Consider the following 21,475-nt stretch of genomic DNA (forward strand, 5'->3'; position numbering starts at 1 on the left):
CATGTTTCTGCACATCACTTCTGTCTTGCAAAAAGATTTGAGAAACTTTGTGTAATGAAACTCTTGAAGAGGTGCTGCTTGACTTCGGATTGTCAAACCTCCACAAAAATAAGCTAAAGGACACAGAAGGTCTTTGATTTCATTTTCCTCCCATGCTTTTGTCTCTGTCAGCCAACAATGATTGAATATGTTAGATACACTTACTTTTGCTCCAGGCTGTTCAGAGAGCTGTAGTCTTTAAAAAGTTAACTTAAACTGTATGCAGTCCATCATAAATGTTTCTGTCTTTTTAATTTTAAAACTAAGCTAGATGCTGAGAAAGAACATTTTTTAAGGAGTGAGTCAGTTTTCAAGAACTGGGTCAATAAAGCTTTGCCAAGAGCATTTTCTTTCTTTTGGCTAGTTTTTGGTTTGGAAAATCTTTTTAATATGTTTCTGGACTGAATGCAGTGGATCTCAACATATTACAACTAGCCAAAAAAGGAGCCTGCTGTTATGTTGCAAGAGCATAGGGTGAGCATTATTGAATTCTTCGAGTGTGGTAATACTGTTCCTGTAGGTACACAATTTTGATTTAGGTATAATTGTCTAAAAGTTACGGATTAATTTAAACATGGAAATGTGGACTTCACTGATACATGAATGTTTTGTAGGGTGAAGATGAAGCAATGTTTGTGGAGTACAGGAAGCAGTTGAAACTCTTGCTGGACAGACTTGCTCAGGTCTCACCAGAGTTACTGTTGGCATCTGTCCGCAGAGTTTTTAACACTACACTTCAGTAAGTTGGGTTTTTTAACTTGTTTACACACTGCCCTTAGCTTTTTTGCCTTTTGTCACTGTCAGAATTTGTACTGAACGTAAGTGTGATGTAGAAAGGCAAAGCTAATTGATAGAACGAGCTTGTTACAACTTCATGATAAATATGAGTCTGTATAAACTTTTACTCAGTGGCTTAGAAAGAAAAAGCTTTCTTTTTGTAACTTTAAATGGTAGATAATTTTTTTTTTTTTCCTGGTCATGTCTCTTAGTCTTTGTCATTTACCTACATGGCAACAGACATTTGGACAGGTGTTCACTTTACATCCCAAGGAAACGCTTATGAGATGTGGCAAATAATTTTATGTATTACTGCTATCAGAAAACCAAGGTTGGATAGGGAAAAGAAACAAAGTGAAGTATTTTTTACAAAAAGAGTAGAACCAATTCTGGAAACTATGTATGTAAATAAATAAACATTATTACTAGTTGCCTGGCTAGGAGAACAGTTGTGTGTCTAGAAATAGGAATCTAGTATTGACGGTGGCTTCCTTGTACCTTGCTCTTCAGTAAGCCCTCTTTTTAAGTGAAGCTGAATGGCTTGTCCATGCATCAACAGTAGGTGGTTTTGTGCTTAAACAAGCACTTCAGTAAATCTGTAGCTTTCAAGTTGAAACTGGTAAAAGAAAATTGTTAACGCTCTGATGGATAGGTACTGTGTTTGTGGATAAAGTCTTCCAGAAGCATCTGGATATACTGCCTAGGTCTTAAAGTGTTTTTATTAGTTTAAATCTTTTTATGCAGTGCATACGAAGATGGCTTAAAAGAAAACACTGACATGGTAGAATTGTGATTATTTCATAAGCTACTACAGCCTAACATGATCTTCATATTCTTTCTCTAGGAATTGGCAGACTACGCGATTTATGGAAGTAGAAGTAGCAATAAGGCTGCTGTATATGTTGGCTGAGGCTCTTCCTGTATCTCATGGTGCTCACTTCTCTGGTGATGTTACAAAAGCTACGGCTCTCCAAGATATGATGAGAACGGTAAGCGTGTGTGTTGTGGGAGCTATTTAAAAATGCTAATAAAGGCTGGAACATTCCAGTTCAAATGGCTCATCTGAATTACCAGCATGTCACCTACATTATAATTTGGTGTCATAAAACCGTTAAAGTGCTAACTTGCTAATGCTTTTATTTGTAGCTGGTGACTTCTGGTGTTAGTGCCTATCAACATACATCAGTGACTCTGGAATTCTTTGAAACAGTGGTTAGATACGAGAAATTCTTTTCTGTTGAACCTCAGCACATTCCAACTGTTCTAGTAAGTTTCATCTCATTTACATTTTCAAGTAGATAAGACTAGGTAAGTTCTTTAGACTTAATAAATTTTCTTATTTTCTGAAGGTCGCTAAAGAAGCTGGGTTTCTTAAATTGCTGGATGATAAGCTTTTCTAAGACCTAAGATTCTAAGACCAAGATACTTTCTTGATTGCAGATGGCGTTTTTAGATCTCCGTGGTCTTCGCCATACAAGTCCCAAAGTACGAAGTCGAACAGCTTACCTCTTTTCCAGATTTGTCAAGTCTCTTAAGTGAGTAAAGCTGTTACAAATGTATCCAAACTGCACTGAATTTACCATACATAACCCTTGCGTACATCACAATATTAACTGAAATGGACTGGGCTTCAAACAGACTACAATGAAGTAAAATATCAAAACAGTGCTCTGGGAGGGCTGTCCTATCACATAATACTAAGGCAGCAGTAGAAAAACTTGTCACAGAACGAAGAACTCAAATACATGTGTTTAGCTTATTTTGATTAGATGATAAAACTGATCAACAATGTAAATGTCTGTCCTGCTTCTCCTCAGAGAAGAGAACTGAAGTGAGTGGATCTGGAGACTCCCAAGAGTAACTCTTCCCTGTCCTTGACCAAATTATGAATATTGACAGAATTTAGACTAATGAAGTTTATTCAGTGTATTAGAGCCCTTCAAACAGTCCTGTCTTGTTGGTCTTACTTGACAGGCATGTATTTGATGTAGAGGCAGGAGAAGTTCCAAGATGGTTCATACTTCAGAAGGATCTTTTTTCAACTGTTAATGAAAATATTTTGCTCAGATGAGCGAGGCTATTTATGCACGTTTTTTAAAAAATGAGGAAAATAAATGTTTATTTCCCACTACTCGTGTATCTGTTTGGCCTACCACAAGCACCATATCCATAAGCCTAGTTTTCTGTGACAGTGCTTTGATGTTTAAAGGGGAGTTTTGTATTGAGAAGGTAGTTTAGTGTCTAGCTTTACAGCTTAAATAAAATATTAGGAAATTGTAAAGATGCACAAGCTTCTAAATAGTGTTATGTACTTGTGTTTTACTCCAGTAAGCAAATGAATCCCTTTATTGAAGATGTTCTGAATAGAATACAAGACCTGCTTGAACTTTCTCCTCCTGTGAGTATTTACAGCAGGTTTTTGTAATAAGGCTTGAACTTAATAATTGGTGTGCCTGAGTACTTACTGTATTGTAAGCTTTGCACACAAACGTTTAAATGCAAATAATTATCATGCTTTTTTTGGTGTGAGATCACCTGCATGCTTACATGTGTACCTAATTTTAATAATCTTGCTTATGTGGGTTTCTGGGAGTATAAGCTAGAGATGTGTATATATAGAAGGCTGTCTCTCTGAACTGTATACAAATAGTTGTTCCTTCAACTATGTTTTTACCTGTACTTTAAACTTCTACTTAAGTGGGAAGAGAATAAAACTACTGTAAATGTACTATAGAGATTACTTAGGTATGGTTAAAGAAAGTGTAGTATCTTTAAACTTTGAGAAGACAGCTTTGATAAAGGATATTTAGTGAATTATGCCTGTTATCTTCCATTCTAGGAAAATGGTTACCAGGCTCTGTTAAGCAGTGATGATCAACTTTTCATTTATGAAACAGCTGGAGTATTAATAGTTAACAGCGAATACTCTGCAGAAAGAAAACAGGTTCTAATGAGGAATTTGTTGACTCCATTGATGGAGAAGTTCAAAGTATTGTTAGAAAAACTGATGATGGCACAAGATGAGGACAGGCAGATGGCACTGGCTGACTGCCTCAATCATGCCGTTGGGTTTGCTAGGTAGGTACAGCACAGTGACTCTGTGTGTGTTTCTGTTTTGAGTTAAAGGGAAATACAAAGGATTTATTGGGAGGACGGGCTGAGTTTCCACCTATGCTTTGTTGACCTATAAAATCATCAGTGGTTGTAGAATTTCATACAGTAGCCCACAAAATGAGTTAAGTCCACTTAGAAAAGGCTGCTATGGATGTAGATACAGAGACTATTGAGCGAGTTTGTAATGAGCCAGCATCTATTCCCTTCCTCAAAGAACTGTATGGAGCTGTTCTAATTATATGTTGTTTGTAAATTGTTAGAATTTAATTCTCAAAAAATTGCCAAAGTGTAGCTACTTCATATCAAATAATTCTGTTCATTACTTCCAGTGTTTGGCTCCCATTGCATGAAATGTAATATTCTAGTTTACTGCGTGGGTTTTAAAGCATATATTGTTATCAGTGTTACTGTTTCTTCATTGAAACGGAATGTGAGCTTATGTAAAACTTGGTGTACTGCTTTTACAGCCGAACCAGCAAGGCTTTCAGCAATAAGCAAACTGTAAAACAATGTGGCTGCTCAGAGGTTTATCTGGACTGCTTACAAACATTTTTGCCAGCTCTCAGTTGTCCATTACAAAAGGAAGTTCTGAGAAGTGGTGTCCGCACTTTTCTTCACCGCATGATTATTTGCCTAGAGGAAGAAGTTCTTCCATTCATTCCTTCTGCTTCTGAACACATGCTTAAAGATTGTGAAGCAAAAGATCTTCAAGAATTCATTCCTCTTATAAACCAAATAACAGCGAAGTTTAAGGTATGGTATTGCATAAGCTTTTCAGGGTCAAAGTGCTTCTGATATCACCTCTTTTGTGGTTCCAGAAAAATAGCTATGTGTCAGAACTTTATCTCACAATTAATCAATAAGTATATTCCCAAGGCTGCTACTGGGAAACATAGTTTTCAACCATAGTCGTACACTGCTGGACTTGAGTGGTTTTCATGGATTAATCTCAGAATTTTATGTTGCTTTTACATTTTTGGGTTTAATATTTTGAAATAGTACTTGCAGCACAAAATTATTTTTTTTAAGACACAATTAACTTCATGCCCCCCAGCATAGTGTTAGGCTAATATTACAAACTATGCAAGCTCTGAAGTGAATTTTCTCATTTCTTATAATGGGACTTCCAGGAGATACAGAAATATCAGATGCACGTATAGGGAGGAATATTGATTTACAAGATCTTGATGCAATCGTGTTGCATAAAAATGTATGCTGAGGCTTAATGAATTGTTATTCAAAATAGGTTGACAAATACAGAGGTTTTTAAATGGAGACATGAGCTCTGTATTAAGTAGGAGTAGGACTGTCAACTGGTTATCTAGCAAAGGTTCTTGAAGTGTAGCCTTTGAGAGCTTCCTAGTTGCAAACAATTCAAATGCAAAGTCAATGAAATAAATTAAGTTACTAACCTGTAATTCATAGTTCATTCCTGGGAGCTACCGCAAGCATATTGTGCCATTGTGGATGGGGTGGGAAATTCATTGCTATATGATAAGGTTAAGAAGCCCTTTAGATAGGCTAAGTCTTTCAGCAGAATGCAAAACTAAAATTACTAAAAATGAAGGGAAGTGTATTTTGTGAGCAGTAGAACAGAACCATAATACACCTGTGTGAATCTAGCATCTGGAATATCCCATATAATGTCCCATCGGCAGAGCAGAGAGAAGGAATTTTGAAAAATCGGGTATTTCAGAGATGAGGGAGGAAGACTTATTACTCTAGTCCTTTTCACAAGTTATGCTAAAAGCAATTCAAGATAATGGAAAATAATTTAAAATAGTCTGTGTAAGGTGAAGAAGGTAAAAAAAGCCCACAAAGTCACAGGAGCAAGACTGGACAAATAACAGGTTCAGGTGCAATGTTTAACTTTGTATGATGCTGTACCATTCCTATTATAACATGTTAAAATGAAGATCCTAGCTTGAATAGCCTCACCTTGAATACTTTCAAGGTACAGTAAAGAGGAGATTAAAAATAAAACTTGGCTTAAACTTTAAGAAACGAACATCTGAGTTGCCTCTTTATGGAACTCTAGGGTGTGTCTGAATAGCACACACCTTTAGTTTTTTGTAAGTTTTTCACTTCATAAGCGTTCAACTAATTTAGTGCCCTTACATATATTTCTCACTGCAAGTAGGACGTAAATTATGAGCTTACTCTGTAATGCCGGTAGTATTTCCACTCAGGAGAACTTTTTTCTTTAAGCAGTCTTTAAAGACAAGTGCTACAAAAGGTGGCCTGCTGCCAATTTTAACATCTTAGAGATGCATTTTCTGTAACTACAGTGACTTTACAATAGCCCTCTCTAATATTTCAGGGAATTTGAAACAGTGTCTGAACAGAAGGATGAGAAATCCTGAAAAAGCTTCTGTTCCTACTCAGAATGAGACTAGATTGGACTAGATATTTTTGTGCAAAAGACTTGAAATAGGTGACGTGTAAGTCAAGATGCAGTAATGCTCATGGTGACCCTGAGGTGACTCACTTTGTTATAAGTAGTTGGTACCTGAAAATACTAACTTTAAAGGTGAATCAAAGCTGAAAATTGTAACAAGCCCTTACATTTTAATTTCAAAATGTTAAGTTTCTGTAACTGTTCAAGCTGATACCTTCTTCCCATTTCCACAGACACAGGTTTCACCTTTTCTGCAACAGATGTTTATGCCACTACTTCATGCTATTTTTGAGGTGTTGCTTCTTCCAGCAGAAGAAAATGACCAGTCTGCTGCTTTAGAAAAACAAATGTTACGGAGGAGTTACTTTGCTTTTCTGCAGACAGTAACTGGCAGTGGAATGAGTGAAGTCATAGCTAATCAAGGTAAGTAGTTCAGTTTCTCAAAGGATAGTGCTATGGTTATTCTCACCTACATTTTGTCTACTAAAATTATCAGCCTAGTTCCTGTCAAGTACTGTTAACTATGTTAAAGCAGAATGGACTGATGTAAATAGAGTATTCAACTTGCCTGTTGCACAAGAATTTGGATTTGTGAAATCCAGCTATAATAGGCATATTCTTCCTATCGATCTTTTCAGCTTGTATATGCTCACTGGGCCTGTAAGGAGAAGAATAATGTATAATACCTCCTCATGCATCATTGTATTGGTGAATCGGAGATCATACAGTATCTAACAATGTATAGCAGTGCTCAAACTGTTCAGCAAGACCATTCACAGCTGCCACTATTCATTGTGGTGGTCATTTTCTGAAGGACATATCAGTATTTCTGTAACTTTTTACTACTATCACTTAAACATGTTTTCTATAGTAGAAGGCATCATATAACATATATATAGGTACCAGGTTTTACTCACCCTTAGTGGCCAAATGAAAATTAGTGCTTTTCATAGCAGGAATTTGAAATCAAATGTCCAGTTGCTTGGTTCTTTAAGTAATTCTCTCTGTTTCTATTCCATCAAACTGGGACTTGAGAAGCTTTGAAGTGACTCACCTGGTAGATGGAGCTCAGACTTCCTTCCCCCACGTTAAAATGATAGTCATACCTGTGGGAAAGGAAAGAGTGGCATTAAGAAGTAGCAAGAGCTTTCTTGAAAGAGGCTGTTTGGTAGTTGTGATGGGCCAAGAAATTTTTAAAGGAATCTGACAGAAATAAGGATAGACACAGCACAGAAATCTCAAGTGTGAGAAAAACATCTTTCCGTATATTAGAAGATAAGCTAACTAATTTGGTGCTGCTGAGTTTTAATTAACTCTACCAGGTTTGGGTAGAGAGGAGAAAATGTATTTATAAGCAGGTCAAAGTACCTCCCTCTCCTTTGCATTAAAGGCCAGAAGAGTAATTAACATATCCAAACCTAAAAAAAAAAATCAAAACCAACCAAACAAAAAACCCACAAACCACAACAATAAACCACATAACAAAAAAAAAATAATTGTAGCCTAAATAAGAGTTGTCTTGCATCGTAGGGGAAACTTCCCAAAAATATTTGAGATTTGTGCAAAAAAGAGCTATTGTGAAGTTGAAGCTTGTCTTCCAGGTCAGTATTTCTATAAAATAATGTAAGAGTACAGAAACATTTTAGGCTGCAAGTTGAAATGACAAGTTCATTTTAATGCGTTTAAGGTGCAGAGAATGTGGAGCGCGTGTTGTTCACTGTCATTCAAGGAGCGGTGGATTACCCAGATCCTATTGCACAGAAGACTTGTTTTATTATTCTTTCTAAGTTGGTGGAGCTTTGGGGTAAGACTGTCTTCCCACAATTCCTTCACAGCTCCTGCTAACCATGAAGCAATAATAGAACATGAGTTGTTACTTTTCTTTTCAGGAGGTAAAGATGGACCAGTAGGTTTTGCAGACTTTGTCTACAAGCACATTGTTCCTGCATGTTTTTTAGCACCTTTGAAGCAGACGTTTGACTTAGCAGATGCCCAGACCGTACTGGTGTGTATTATGGATGGGTTTTTTGCTTTCATTCTTGTGGGGCAGATTCAAGCTAAGAAACCTACAGTGGCTATGTGTATCAAAGATCGTTGTCTCACAAATAAAATCCCTTGTGTTTTTTGTTGAGGTACCTGGATGATTAATTATTGAATATTGTGGTACTGTATTCTGCAGTTCACCTATGACAAAATCAAGCTGGAGAACTGCAGATCTGAGTATTTAACACCGGCCTATATTACTTATTAACTAATGTTCAGTGAAAGTGAACACACAGAGGTGGCTGTTCTTTAGTTCATTTTGGGTTCAGCTGTGACAATTTTTTCTCGTTAGAGTGGAACAAAAATTGGAAGGCTGAGGCTGTTATCATTGTGCAAGGGAAAAATGAGGGAATAATGGCTAGCCCTTGTTTTGGGCATCATTAGGTTCTTTGGCTTTAAATAATTAATCAGTCTAATGTTATGTATTACATTGCAGGCTTTATCAGAATGTGCAGTGACGTTAAAAACAATTCATCTCAAAAGGGTAAGCTTCAAAACACTCTGCAGTGTATAACTCTTGCAGGTTTCTTTCTAGTGCTTTTATCAGTTTCTAAAAATTAGATACTTAGTAGGGTGAATTACTACTCTACTCCTACGTAAAATCATAGGATGACTGTAATGCTGTGTAGGGATACACAATCTAGTAGTTCTACCTCTTGATAAATTACTGCAAAATATTGACTCTTCATTAAGGAGAAGAATCTACTTGATTGTTACTGTTTAATTGATCAATTGGCATTCTTTCACTTTTCAGTGTAGTACTTAAACTGACATAAAAGAGCAATTAGAGATGTACTACGGAGTATTTCTGTGAAAACTAAAGGTATCTTTTCATGTGTAGGAGACTAGATTGAAAAACTTATGGAAAAAATTTTGCATTGTCTAATGACTAAAAGACTACAGCATATTTCCATTTTTAATGGAAAATGAAATGGTTTCTGTTAGTCTTACTGTTTCCTGCTACACACTCTTTTAACTTGCTGACTAACTCTTTTGTCAAATGCAAGCGAAAGTCACAAGTACACAAAAACTAAGAAGCTATAAACTGACAGAGAAGAGATTGTGTTTTAATTTAGGCGAGCTTCTGAGCTTTCCCCAAAAGCAATGAAAATATAAATCTGTAGGAAATCAAGTTTTGGCAAATCAAATAACTTCCTATTACAAATACTGTTTATTTTAACACTACCAATACAAATATAGGAAAATTATCTGAAATCCTCTTTTCCCTTCATGTGAACTGTATACCATGTTCTAGTTCTAGAGTAACTTAAGCCTGAATTAATAAAGTTGATTCACTTTCCCCTGGTAGATGTATTGGGTCATGTTTGTATACTGCCAGTGTGCAGTAATCCCTCTTGTGATGAGAGATAGCTGATAAACGCAGATAAAGAAAACAAAAACTCATGTCTTAACCAAAACAGACCTGTCTGTTTCTCTAAAAGGTTTGGAAGTTCCATTTTGTTACTCTTTAGTCCACAGCAAATTACATAGTCGATGTTACAAGAGGAGAAACTCTATGTTCAGGGATACTTGGCTACTAAACTTTGCAATGGGAGTAGTATGGTAAGCAGTTGACAGACACTAATTGCCAATTAGTTTTCTGTTCTTTTATATGTCAGATAGTGAAATCAGGGCCACCTTCTTTCTTAACTGACTTTTACAAGTGACATGTCACAAACCGACTGCCACTTCTTGGTATTGCAATTCTTATTTCAGTGTAATTTTCAGTGCGTTCTGCTATGTAACAAAAGATACCAAATTGCAGTAGAATCCGTAACACCAAGGTTGAGAAATCTTTCTGTTTGCTAACAGCTGAGAATAACATGAGCTTTTGGTAACTGATATGCATAATTTCTTTGTAAAATAGTCACGTAGACCTATTTTCAAACTGTTTGGTACCATCCGGTATAGGGCTATGACGTCCCAAATGTATGAAAATATACTTGAACAAATAGCGTACTGCTTTTCTTTTAGGGTCCCGAGTGCATTCAATATCTTCAGCAAGAGTATCTGCCTTCTTTGCAAGTAGCTCCTGAGATAATTCAGGTAGGAATTCCGAAAAGAACTTATGGAAAACTCATAACAGTCATAAACAAAATGAATACTGACAACGTTAACCTCCTACCTCAGTAAAACTTATTCTGATATTGCATATCAGAATAGGATTAATTTAGCATAAGGATTACAGTTACTGCAAAAGTACCCTGCAAATAAAAGTCCAGTGCATGTGACTGTCCAAGCTATCTTCCTACTTTAATTCAAATTTTAACTTGAGGAAAAAGTATCAGACTATTTCAAGTAATAACTCAAAAGTAAAATGAAGGAATGCTGAATGTATAAAAAGTCTGATGGTAAAGGCTATGTTCAACACTACAGAAATTTAAGCCACAGCACTGGTTCTGCTGTCAAAAATGATGTACAACACTAAGTGTGGAGGGTTTGTGTGCTTATTTTGGAGCAATGTAAGAGGGTTCTCAAAAGTGAAACTTTACACCTTTACACTTCGACTCAACATTAAGCATTGCTAGCCATGTGGTAAGCATTGCCATGGAGAAACTGTTAGATGAACACTGACAACTTAATTTGTATTGCAACTACTTTGGGTACTATAGGAATCGAGTTGGCTCCATTAGGAGACAATTATACTTATCATAAGACTTAAATTGTAGAACTTTTTAACTGGCACTAAACATATGTAAGGATCAAGTATTATCTCTTGCTAGTGCCCCAATGTTTTCTGATCTAAGATTATAACTTTCAAGTGACAAACATGTTCTGCTGCAATATAGAGTCACTTAGTGTGTACATTATACTTCTTCAGCATAAATGTTCCTCTGAAGTATTAATTTCAAAGCGACTAAAAGTTACTGGAAAAGGTATAGGTTTAGCATCTCCTTGATTGCAGTCCTCACAGATGGTCCTGTTTCTGTCTATTCAGCTAAAAGTGAATGTGATATCCTTTTTTTTTTTTTTTAAATACACTTTTTTTTTTTTGCCCCAGAATGCATTTGGCCTGTCATAGCCTATTACAATTTTTTATTCATAACATGCTTTTCTTTGGTTGCACATTATGGAAAATACAAACTAATACCAGTGGCTTTATATGGAAGGCATTTTATATGCTCCTAACGTATCTCAGGTTGTCTTGTTGCTTCATTTAGTTACTTAGTATTTCTTTATTCTCTCTTAAGGAATTCTGTCAAGCCCTTCAGCAGCCTGATGCTAAAGTCTTTAAAAATTACTTAAAGGTAAAGACTTTTTTTTTTTTTTCTTTAAATAGCTTTTAATTCCATTTTTAACTTTGCCACACAATTCAGTCATGGTAGTGACCTGAAGTGAAATTGAAATATTGAATTAATAGTTTTTAGCTATAGAGAATCTCCAAGTAGTAAAAGGAGTTATTTGAAAAGAAGGAGCAAACAACAACAAACCTACATCTGTAGAATTGTCACTTATCCTCAGCACTGCACCTTGCCATCTCCTCAATAGCTTGATATGGCTTATGTTTAATAGTTGAAGTAGCAAAAAAGTGATGCTATAACTGTAGAGGATGTGTCAGAATGCTTCATTTTTGAGGGTGTGAGTATAATTGAATAGCACCAGTCACATCCTTGAACCTACTGTGTTAACAAGTATGTTAAACAAGAAAATGAGCTCTGTCAAACTAATTATCTTACACCTCAACCATTCTATGTCTTATTTTTATTTTGTCTTAAAGTGGTTTTTTTTTTTTTTACTAAATTTTTAACAGGTGTTCTTCCAGAGAGCAAAGCCCTAAGGAAAGTACTGGAATATCATGTACCTGTTTGTATAATCCAGAACTCTGGTTGTTAATTTATAAAAACGCTAACTCTTGTGCCATTTAAACTGGTTTTGTTTTTAATAAATGTTGCTTTGTGCTCACATCAGTAGGTATTTTAGTCTTTCGCAAAAAGAGAAATGCAAATCCCCCACTAGTGTCTCAAACATGAAGGTATGTGACAACATGAAAAATTACCTGTATGCCTACACAAAGTTTTATTATGTATAGGGTGATTTAAGCTTATGCTGTAACACGTACAGCGATGAAATGACACTTATTTTTGAAATTAAATGTAAAAATCCCTTCAGACCATAGCAATGGTTATTAAAATGTGTACATTTTTGATACTGAGTAAAATGTTTTCATAAGACATAAAATTCATTTGTTCATGTATAGTGACATGAAAAGAAAGCAATCAAAGACATACTTGTAGATAGTAATTTCATTGGAGTTGTCTTAATAATAAATATATATATATACCTCCTATAAAACAGATTGGTTTAATAAATGATTTCATTTAAAAGTAGCATCTGGTTCTATCTTTTTTTTTTAATAAAAAATAAAACTTTATTAAGTGAAATTGTAAGTCTCTTTGAATCATTTTGCTTGAATCTTTAGAAGCTACAGCATTCTTTAACCTTCTGGCTGTTACATTTGAGTAGAATCAGGCAAAGCTTTTTGGTACAGCTTCATTGTAATGGAGTGACTCTTAGTTTTCATACATGATTTAGACTCTTGCCTTCTGAAGTAGGGGTAGTACTGCTGCTTTTAGTACTGCATAAAAGCAGGAAAAAAAGCCTACACTTAGTAATTCTGTTAGTATCATTGACTGTGTCATTTGTCTAACAGAGCGGGATTCAGCTATTACCAAATTACACCCTCATGAGAAAAGTCTTTAAACTGGACGCTGCCAAAAGAGATTGCTCTCCTTCCTCATCTGCACCATCCCTCTGTTGTAGCTTCCTCTGTGCCGAATCCGGTGTTAATCTAACCCCATAATGAGCTACTCAGGAAGCTAAAGTGGTAGAAACGCTTCCCTCTCAAAGCACGTCACCTGCTACGGCGGTGTCAGGTGAGAATGGATATAAAGCAGACTGTGAGAGCGAGCTGTGTGTGGCAGCCATCGGCCTGGTGGTATTACAGGCTTGTACCCTGACCTTCTGTCCACGACTGAAGGAGTATCCTGTAGGATAAATGGTTAGGTAGTCTGGATCTTCGGAGAAACTAATTTGGTTCAGCCTGAAGCATTCAAAAAGGATTGTTTACTTTCCTATGATTTGACCCTGTTGAATCAGCTTAGTGTACTGTCAGGGATTATGCAAAGTGAGCCATAAAACAGGATCTGTGGGTTGGTTTCTGTATCTTTAGATAAACGTGTAAACACTGATTCTGGCTACTAGCAGGTTGTTTTTTCTGCAGTTCCCTTCAGCGATGCAGAGACCACAGGTCTGCAGCTGTTCCTGCAGTTGGGTTATGTGGTGGGTATGCAGCGCCTAGTAACTATCTTTGCAAAGAATCAAGGTTTAGAAAGGCAATTGATGAGTTTCTACATCTTTACTTGGAAAAGATGGATTCCTGCTTTGCCCTTTTTTTTTTTTTTTTTAAATCGGGACTGGAAAAGAAGTGCATGTTTCTTGTTATCTCCAAAGATAAATCGGGTCATGCAACATGTATTCAGAGCGTGAACCAGACTCTCCAGGGAGTGTTCAGATGCTTGGAACATATTACAAAAACTACTTCCTGTGGGGCAGAAGAGCAGGAAGAAGACAGAGGTAGATGAGAACGCTTCACTGAGAGATTTGGTTGACATTCACATGCTTTCCTTCTTCAGACAACAGATGATCTGATTTAAAGGCTGCACCAAACACAACCACCTGCAGTTGTACGGTAAGTCCTATATGACTTACCATCGCTGTGTGCCTGCATTGGTCAAAATGCCCCCATCTAGACTGAAGATGTGTAAAACAACATCATGGCAGTTAACTTTTCATTTGGTGCTACACAACAGATTTTCCTCCTGTACAGTAAAGTGTGTTTAAGTAGTAAACACAGCTGCAAGTGTTCATCTTCAGTGGGTCCTTCTGTTCCCCACTGCTTGCTCACGTGCATTCTGACAGATGCACAGGTGGTTTTATTTGTCCACAGTTTGTTTTGGGGTGTTGCACTTGTTGTTTCTGGTTTGCTACAAGGTGGGTACCGTCAGGTTATGTGAATTATGCATGCTACACAGGCACACAGCAAGAGGAGGCTCTGATGACTGCAGAGATTGGTTTTGCATTTGTAGCTATAGCATGAAGGCTTTTCCCCTCCCACATTCTCTCTTCTTCCTTCATACATTCATTGTTCCCTATATCCCAAGCAATTCAGAGGAGTGGGAGAAAGCAGGCTCCAGAACAAATTTTTTTTAAATATGATGATGTTTTTTGACTATCAATGCTAGCCACTATTCTGCTGAACTCTCCTAGATGGCTTCATAACGATGGGACAAGAGGAAGAACGTAATTTGTGGACTACTTAGCATAAATACTTTTGGACTAAGATTTGTTTGGGAGCATTAATCTGTACATGTAATAAACACCTTTGGAATTAATTCTGTGATGGCAAGCTGGAAAAAAAGGCAAAGCTAGTAAGAGCTGTCTTACATCATGGAATAGCTTCCATTTCTGCAAAAGCACAGAAGAGAAAATGCCTTAAATATTGTGAAACTACGAAAGGCAGTTTCAGCTGAGGCTGACTGCTTAACAGATGTGCTAACTCTGGTTCAACTGTGATACCACCTAAATATTTAAATCACATATGGAAAATAATTTGATTACCAGAATAAATGGCTCAAAAGCTTCAGTTTTCTTTAGAAAATCCTTTAATCATAGAGGAAAAACAATGCTTAACTTGTTCAGGAATTTCTAGAGTTACTGTTCTCACCTGATTTACTAGTAAAATCCGTGGTTCTGCTTTTGGGTAAAGTTGGTAAGCTGCAATTTTTCCCTTAAAATTTTTAGAAATCAAGTAATTAAATCACATGTTTTTTCTTGGCAAGTATCTGCTGTGGTCAATTTCCACTCACCCTGGTTCTCATCTCATTGTTGCTAGGTTGCCCAGAGGGTCCCAAGAAAAAGATTATAAGATACTGTATTTTGCCTGGCTTAATGCTCTCAGCTCTGGTTGAAATAAAGCTTTAGGTTGAGTGCTTCCATGTTTGGAAATAGAGCCTTGGAAATTTGCAACGTGAGATCACACTTGCTGCTATTGTATTTTCCATGAGATCCTTCAACTAACTACTCACACTCTTTCCTCAGAGTTTTAGTCTGTGTGCATGCAATAACAACTCTGTTAAAAACTCTGTTACAGTGTCCAGCAACTAAACACCCCACAGATACACATCAGTAATTTCTAATCCTAGAAATCGCTGACCACCACTTTCCCTCTTGGTGAGAGTCACAGCCGCACTGTTAATGTCCATTCTCTAACAAAAAGAGCTGCCTTGCTTTTTTCCTGTTCATGTATTTCCCTGACCATGCAAGTGCTGAAATTGTGTTATTCAATAATACATCCACAGAATGGTATCCATCTCCCTTCCAGGTGTTTCAGAAGCTGTGCTGTAACTTAATTCTCCTCATCGCTACTTCAGGATGTGAAAATTATCGAATATTTTCCTAGAACAAAGCTCCAAAACTATAATAAGTTTGGCTTTTTTTTCCCCCAGCATCTTTTTCTTTTCTGAATTCTGGCTTCCACAGCTATATACGTGAGAAGACTGTGTGCAACCTGCCAGCTTTAGCTGCAATCCGTATAGTCGTATTGTTAGGGTGAAGAGATGTAAGAGTATACTGCTACAGACTGCTGAATTTGTGAACAGGAATGAGAATCCAAATACAAGAGAGGTAAGGAATACCAAAAGTTTTACTAATACAACGAAAAGAAGTGGAAGGAAGCAAAGTAAAAATTTCTAGAGTGAAGCTGTAATTTCACTTTCCTTTCTGGTGTCTGTTTTTCCTGTTTTTACAGTCAATGTACCATTTTCCTGTGATTCATACTGTGAAACATTTAAAGGCTAGAGAAGATCCTCCTTGCATAAGGATCATTGATTACATTACAAATATACCCTAAAAAAACCCCAGATTATTTGAATCATGTGAACCATATGAATCATCTTCATCAATTTAAGATCTGAGGAAAGCACAGGGGCTGGTAACCACAGCGAGAGCAGTCAGCAGCCAGACCCAGTGGTAGGGTGACACTGGAGCTGAGATACTCCAGGTCTTGAGCGAAACTAATTCCTGGAGCACCTGGTCTGAAGTCAGTGCTGACCCTGCTTTGAGCAGGATGTTGGACCAGAGACCTCCCAAAGTCCCATCCAGCCTGAATGAGACTATGGTTTAAAATGGCTGATTCCAAAAAGCATCAACATACTGAGCCAACAGCTTGGTTTTTTTTTTTCAGAAGGCGAAGAAAGTACACATTCAAGATACAAATAAAAGTTCACTAGTGTTTTCCTGATTTTGACAGAACTTTTGCTAAAATCTGTAAGAATTATCTGGTGAATATTTATGAAGAAGACAAAGCTGACTCATGGGTATCCACCTGTTGGAAAAAAAAAAAAAAAGGCTTGTAAAGCTGTGCAGAGGAGGAGGTGGCAGAAATAACCCATATAACTTCTGAGGAGCCCTGCGAAAGACCCAAGGTCAGTACGCAAATGTGATGGGGAACTGTTCCCTCTATAATGCAGAAGAAAGCTCAGATGGCCAAAAATGGGGAATATAAATTAAGCATTTACATTAACAGCATAAAATGGATCAAAGTCAATTTATCAGTTTCGCTAAGCAGAGTTTTGGAACAAAGTTAGTGCCCATAAGAAGTGAACCAGCAAAGTCTGGACTTGTGATAAAGCTTAAGTGAGACAATAATAATAAACAAAACCTGTAAGCAAAAGGTTGCTATCTTTTATGTGTCAGCTCCTCAAGAGAATAGATTTGGGAAGATGGCAATTCCAAATAGGAAATGCAGAGGATGAAAAAAAGAATAGTTTTTGGGGAAAAAAAAATATTTCTTTCCAACTGTAATTATGCCTAAATTACATTATGCATAAATGATAAAGTTATCAGTATTTTTCCCTATAAAATCTGTACAGACGATTTGCTGGAACAGCAGCATTACTGGACAGTAAAAAAAAAAAGGGGGGGGGGAAGAGGCAAATTATCAAGGAACCTTGCTTTAAGGCATTTAAGTAAAAAAATAAGTGAGAGCACGAATGCATGAAAAATGCCAAGACTTCGTGATGTTTAAAAAGGGTGAAACTGAGATAAATTACAGGGGATGGGGAAACATTTATCCTGGATCTCTCTCGAAAAGCCGTCGGTGAGGCGAGGGCGGCACAGGTAAGCCTCATTTTTAACGGTTACCGGGCGGGGCGAAGGCCGGCAGCCCTGCCTCAGGCGGGGAGCGAAGGAACGAAACCACGCAGCAAAAAAAAACCCACCAAAGTCACCACGGCAAAAACCACCAGTCCGAGCTCGTTTTGGCCATCACGCGATCTAAAATACCCAGAGTGACAATTTTTAAGGAACATTTTACTCCCACTTTTCGATGTTTCCCTGTTTCGCGGGCCCCTCCCTCATACAACTGGGCGGCAGCGGCGACTCCCGCCCCTGCCAGCCCACTCCCGCCCTCAGCGCCCCGGCGGCCATGTCCAGACGAGAAAGCGCTGGAGGGCGGCGGAGGCGGTACCGGCCGGCGAGGCGGTGCTTCTTGCCGCTCCGCCTCCTCAGCGCCGCTGCAGGAAGCCGGAAGCGGCCGGGGCGCTGGGCAGGCAGGGCGAGAGGTGGCTCGGTGCGTGGGGTAGGGGTCGGTGGGCAGGGCAGGGCAGGGCGGGGTAGGGTGTGGGGGGAGGCGAGCTGAGGTGGGCGGGTGGCGGCGCGTAGGGAGCCGCTTCCCCTCGCCGCCGCGGCGGCGGCGGCGGCGAGGGGAAGCGGCTCCCTACGCGCCGCCGACCGAGGCGAGGTGGTTTCTGTTTCCCGAGGCTGCGGCGGGGCCTTGCCGGCAGCTCCCGGTGAGTGTCGCGGTGGCAGTGGCGGCGGACACGGCCGTGCAGGCCGCCCCGGAGAGCGGCCCCCGCCCGGGAAGGGCGAGGCAGTGGCCGGCCTGCGGCCTCGGTGGGGTGGCTGGGGCTCGTCCCTTTGCCCACCGGTCTGAGGTGGTTTTTATCGCCATGAATGATGCGACCCGTCAAAATAACATTTGTAATTGGAAAGGGGAAAAAAAAAAAAAAGGCAATCAAAGCCTGTGTTTGCCAGTGGTTTGTACAAGGCTTTTCTCGGGTGGTGGCATTGCCTTCGTGGTTGTGAAAGCTGTTAAACTTTTACCTCAGGAAGAATGTCCTGTGTTGTGGAGATGAGCTCGAGTACTGTGGCCTCCATACCCCACGTTTCTGAGTGTGGGGCTCCATAGATTTGAGCCTGTGTCCCTCCACAGCTTTCCAGGAATCACCCTCCCTGGCAGAGGCCGAGCCTTTTTCCGACTGGAAAGGCCGAGAGCGGGGGCAATGAGCGACGCTGGAGCATTTGTTTTGCGGGGCCTTGTGCTGGGTAACTTCTGTGGCCCAGGCTGGGATATTTCAATCATTCACATACTAGGTGTTGGACTGGAAACCCCCGGAAGAGGGTTAGGTGAAGAAAGCAGGGTTACAAAGGAGGAACTTCAGGGGGAGAAACTTATTTTCTAGCCATTAAGACAGGGCATACAGGAAAGCATAAAACCTTCATATTTTCCAGACTCTATGATGCTAACATAACATTTGTGCGGAACCTCAGCACCTTGCCTGTTGGCTTTGGCGGCGTATAGGATCTTGCCTGTAGACAGAAAGAGACTTCGCTTTAACTTCATCATCTGTCCCTACTTGCCTGGTGAACCTGTACATTGTAGCTGTTAGGCAGGCAAAGCAGGTACTTCCCCTGTTACCCCTTGTGCCTGAGGTAACAGCAGACTTCTTCGTATTAATTGGAAGCAGGCAGAGCTCCTGCTTCAACGCACTGGGAGTTTAAAAAAAAAAAATCTCTTTAGCAATACAGCCTTTTTCTATTACAGTCCCCCCCTGCTGACAAATAAAGAAGTAGTAGCATCGCCAGAAGGAGAAAAATATTTTTAAAAATCCCCCAGAAGTAGCCCCCAAGCCCTTGAAATGCTAATGAGGAACTTCTTACTCATCTAGTATCAGACTAATGGCTATCAGTGAGATATGAAGAAAGTTCAGCATTAATTCTAGTGACAGGACCAATTGTACAGTTAGAGACTTATTTTTTTTTCTTTAATATGAAACTCGTAATGAGTTGATTTAGGAAAATAATGGAAGAAGTGAAAAGAAAACCTGTTGAGTATTTAGCAAAGATGAGTCCTGAATCAGTCTCAAGAAGGGAACGTTATTAAATCAAAGTAGGTCTAATGTTATATAAGTTACTGAATTAAATTACAATAATTTAAAGATTAAAATTAAAGCTGAATGAGACGTTGTGCCTTAAAAGTGAAGACTCAGCTAAAAGAGTGTAGACTTTGTTATTATTATAAAAATACAATTTTGACAAAAAAGCTTAACAGTGCAACACTTGACTTTGGTTTGGTGCTGGGTATGTACCCTGGGATTAATATGGGCATGATTGTATTTGTAGTTTTACAAGTGAAAAAAAAAAAAAAGAGATCTTGAGAACCCATTAGTGACTTGCTCTTTTTTTAAAAATCTGTTGAATGATATTCAAGCTCATCTGTCACAGACCTGTCTTTTTGTTTTGTTTTCACCCATTGACCTTCATGCAAATCTAATTTCAAAGTAAGAAGGTAAAGGAAGAGAGCTGATCTCGTCTCTGTCCCTTTGGGCAACGTAATAATTCAGTCTCTAACAGGCTGCTAAAATTTTCAGTAGTTGAATAGACATCGGTGAAGAAATTCTGTTTGCTTTGAGCCTTCTGCACACTTTCTGTCTGCCTAGAAAGGATTCATTATGTTTCTGCCTTTTGATATGGGTCTTATGAACGTTGCTTTGAAATAAATGACACAATACTTATTTACTGCTAATATTCCAGCTGACTTGTTACAAGCAGGGTTTTAATTCTGAGGAATTTTTTAATTCAGAGACTTTTCAAATGGCTTACAGAGTGGTCTATGCATCATTTCTTTGCAGACCCCTTCTTTACCTTCTGTGTCTGCATCATAGATAGCTCTTTGGCATCTACAGTAATTGCTAGCTAGGAGAAGTTATCTCGCTCTACTATTGCAAGTTGTCTTGTCAGAGTTAACTGAGAATTGTAAGGGTTTAGGGTGTGGTGGTTTAGGGTTTTTTTTCATCCAGATTTGAGATAAAAACCTTTCTTCCCTTCTCTAGACATGAAGAACTTGATCTAGATTTTTTAAATGGTGTTGCTGCCTGACTCTGAATTTAGTTTGGAGTAATGTCAGGTCTTTGCATTGTGGTGTTGTGTTCTGTATGGTACATGTCATTGCCTGGATGTTTTGGGACAGCTTTGCAAGAAACTCCACAACTTACATGAGCGAGCAGCTAAATGAAAGTATGAAATCTGCAGTCACTATGCATAGAGAAGTGTGTTCAAAGTCACGAGAAAATTTCTGTCTCTTCGTGGCATGGCATGGGTACGGTCAGGAGCAGTGCAGAGGCACACTGTGAGGCTTCTGGTGGTGTCATCTTGTGCACAAAGGAGCTCTCAAAAAGTGCCAGCCACCTTCTCATAATAAACATGCACAGGAAATTCTGTCACGCCCCTTCCAGTAATTACAGAAAGGGCTTTTTTTGTTTCTTTTGAGTATCAGTTAGCTGTTTCTTGTCAGTTAAGACAGGCTGAGGCAGGGTCGCCTGCCAGGCCATGAGGAAATGCTGCTGCTGTAGGACCTTCCCCGATCCAGTTGCCATTTTGCTTTTAAGAGTCTTTAGATCCAGGAAGCTACATCTTTGATCTTGGAGCCTTTTGCTAGATTTAATGGCAAAATCACTGCTTTAATTAAACCAGAAAGGTAAGGGTATTTACCTGCAGCTCCTGCTTTTTCAGCAGAGGGAGAGATCTGGCAGTTCTAATGGTTTTTTAGTTGTTCGGTTTGGTTTGTTTTTGTTTTTTTTTCCCCTCTTTCCTTTGAATCTGTGAAGACCTGAGTATCTGACAGTGTACATTTCAGGAAGTGTGGGGAGGCCAGGCCATCTCTGTAGACATGATGTGACATACGAAATGTGAAATTTTAGAAACGAGAGGAATGTCCCTTAATTTCTTCAGGTAATGATTGATGGTTCTAGCAAGTATCTGAAAATA

At 38.6% G+C, this 21,475-nt stretch overlaps 2 protein-coding genes across 3 annotated transcripts in view; both read left to right on the forward strand.

Moving 5' to 3' along the window:
* Positions 1 to 12,722, forward strand: part of XPOT (exportin for tRNA) — a 30,032-nt gene extending 17,310 nt beyond the window's left edge. Inside the window, exons 12-25 of the mRNA XM_086748703.1 lie at positions 654 to 778; positions 1,661 to 1,805; positions 1,963 to 2,082; positions 2,257 to 2,351; positions 3,145 to 3,214; positions 3,656 to 3,894; positions 4,398 to 4,683; positions 6,562 to 6,751; positions 8,016 to 8,132; positions 8,218 to 8,333; positions 8,808 to 8,855; positions 10,346 to 10,417; positions 11,563 to 11,619; positions 12,123 to 12,722. Coding sequence (XP_086604829.1) covers positions 654 to 778; positions 1,661 to 1,805; positions 1,963 to 2,082; positions 2,257 to 2,351; positions 3,145 to 3,214; positions 3,656 to 3,894; positions 4,398 to 4,683; positions 6,562 to 6,751; positions 8,016 to 8,132; positions 8,218 to 8,333; positions 8,808 to 8,855; positions 10,346 to 10,417; positions 11,563 to 11,619; positions 12,123 to 12,149 — 1,707 coding nt within the window. The 3' untranslated portion in view covers positions 12,150 to 12,722. The remainder of the gene's footprint in view (positions 1 to 653; positions 779 to 1,660; positions 1,806 to 1,962; positions 2,083 to 2,256; positions 2,352 to 3,144; positions 3,215 to 3,655; positions 3,895 to 4,397; positions 4,684 to 6,561; positions 6,752 to 8,015; positions 8,133 to 8,217; positions 8,334 to 8,807; positions 8,856 to 10,345; positions 10,418 to 11,562; positions 11,620 to 12,122) is intronic.
* A 5,238-nt stretch (positions 12,723 to 17,960) lies between these two features.
* Positions 17,961 to 21,475, forward strand: part of TBK1 (TANK binding kinase 1) — a 30,849-nt gene continuing 27,334 nt past the window's right edge. For both annotated transcript variants that reach the window (XR_015258659.1, XM_086748717.1), the window contains exon 1: positions 17,961 to 17,999. The gene's annotated coding sequence lies outside the window, so the exon portion shown is untranslated. The remainder of the gene's footprint in view (positions 18,000 to 21,475) is intronic.

This window comes from Chlamydotis macqueenii, chromosome 1 (assembly GCF_036417535.1).
Source record: "Chlamydotis macqueenii isolate bChlMac1 chromosome 1, bChlMac1.mat, whole genome shotgun sequence".
NCBI lineage: Eukaryota > Metazoa > Chordata > Aves > Otidiformes > Otididae > Chlamydotis > Chlamydotis macqueenii.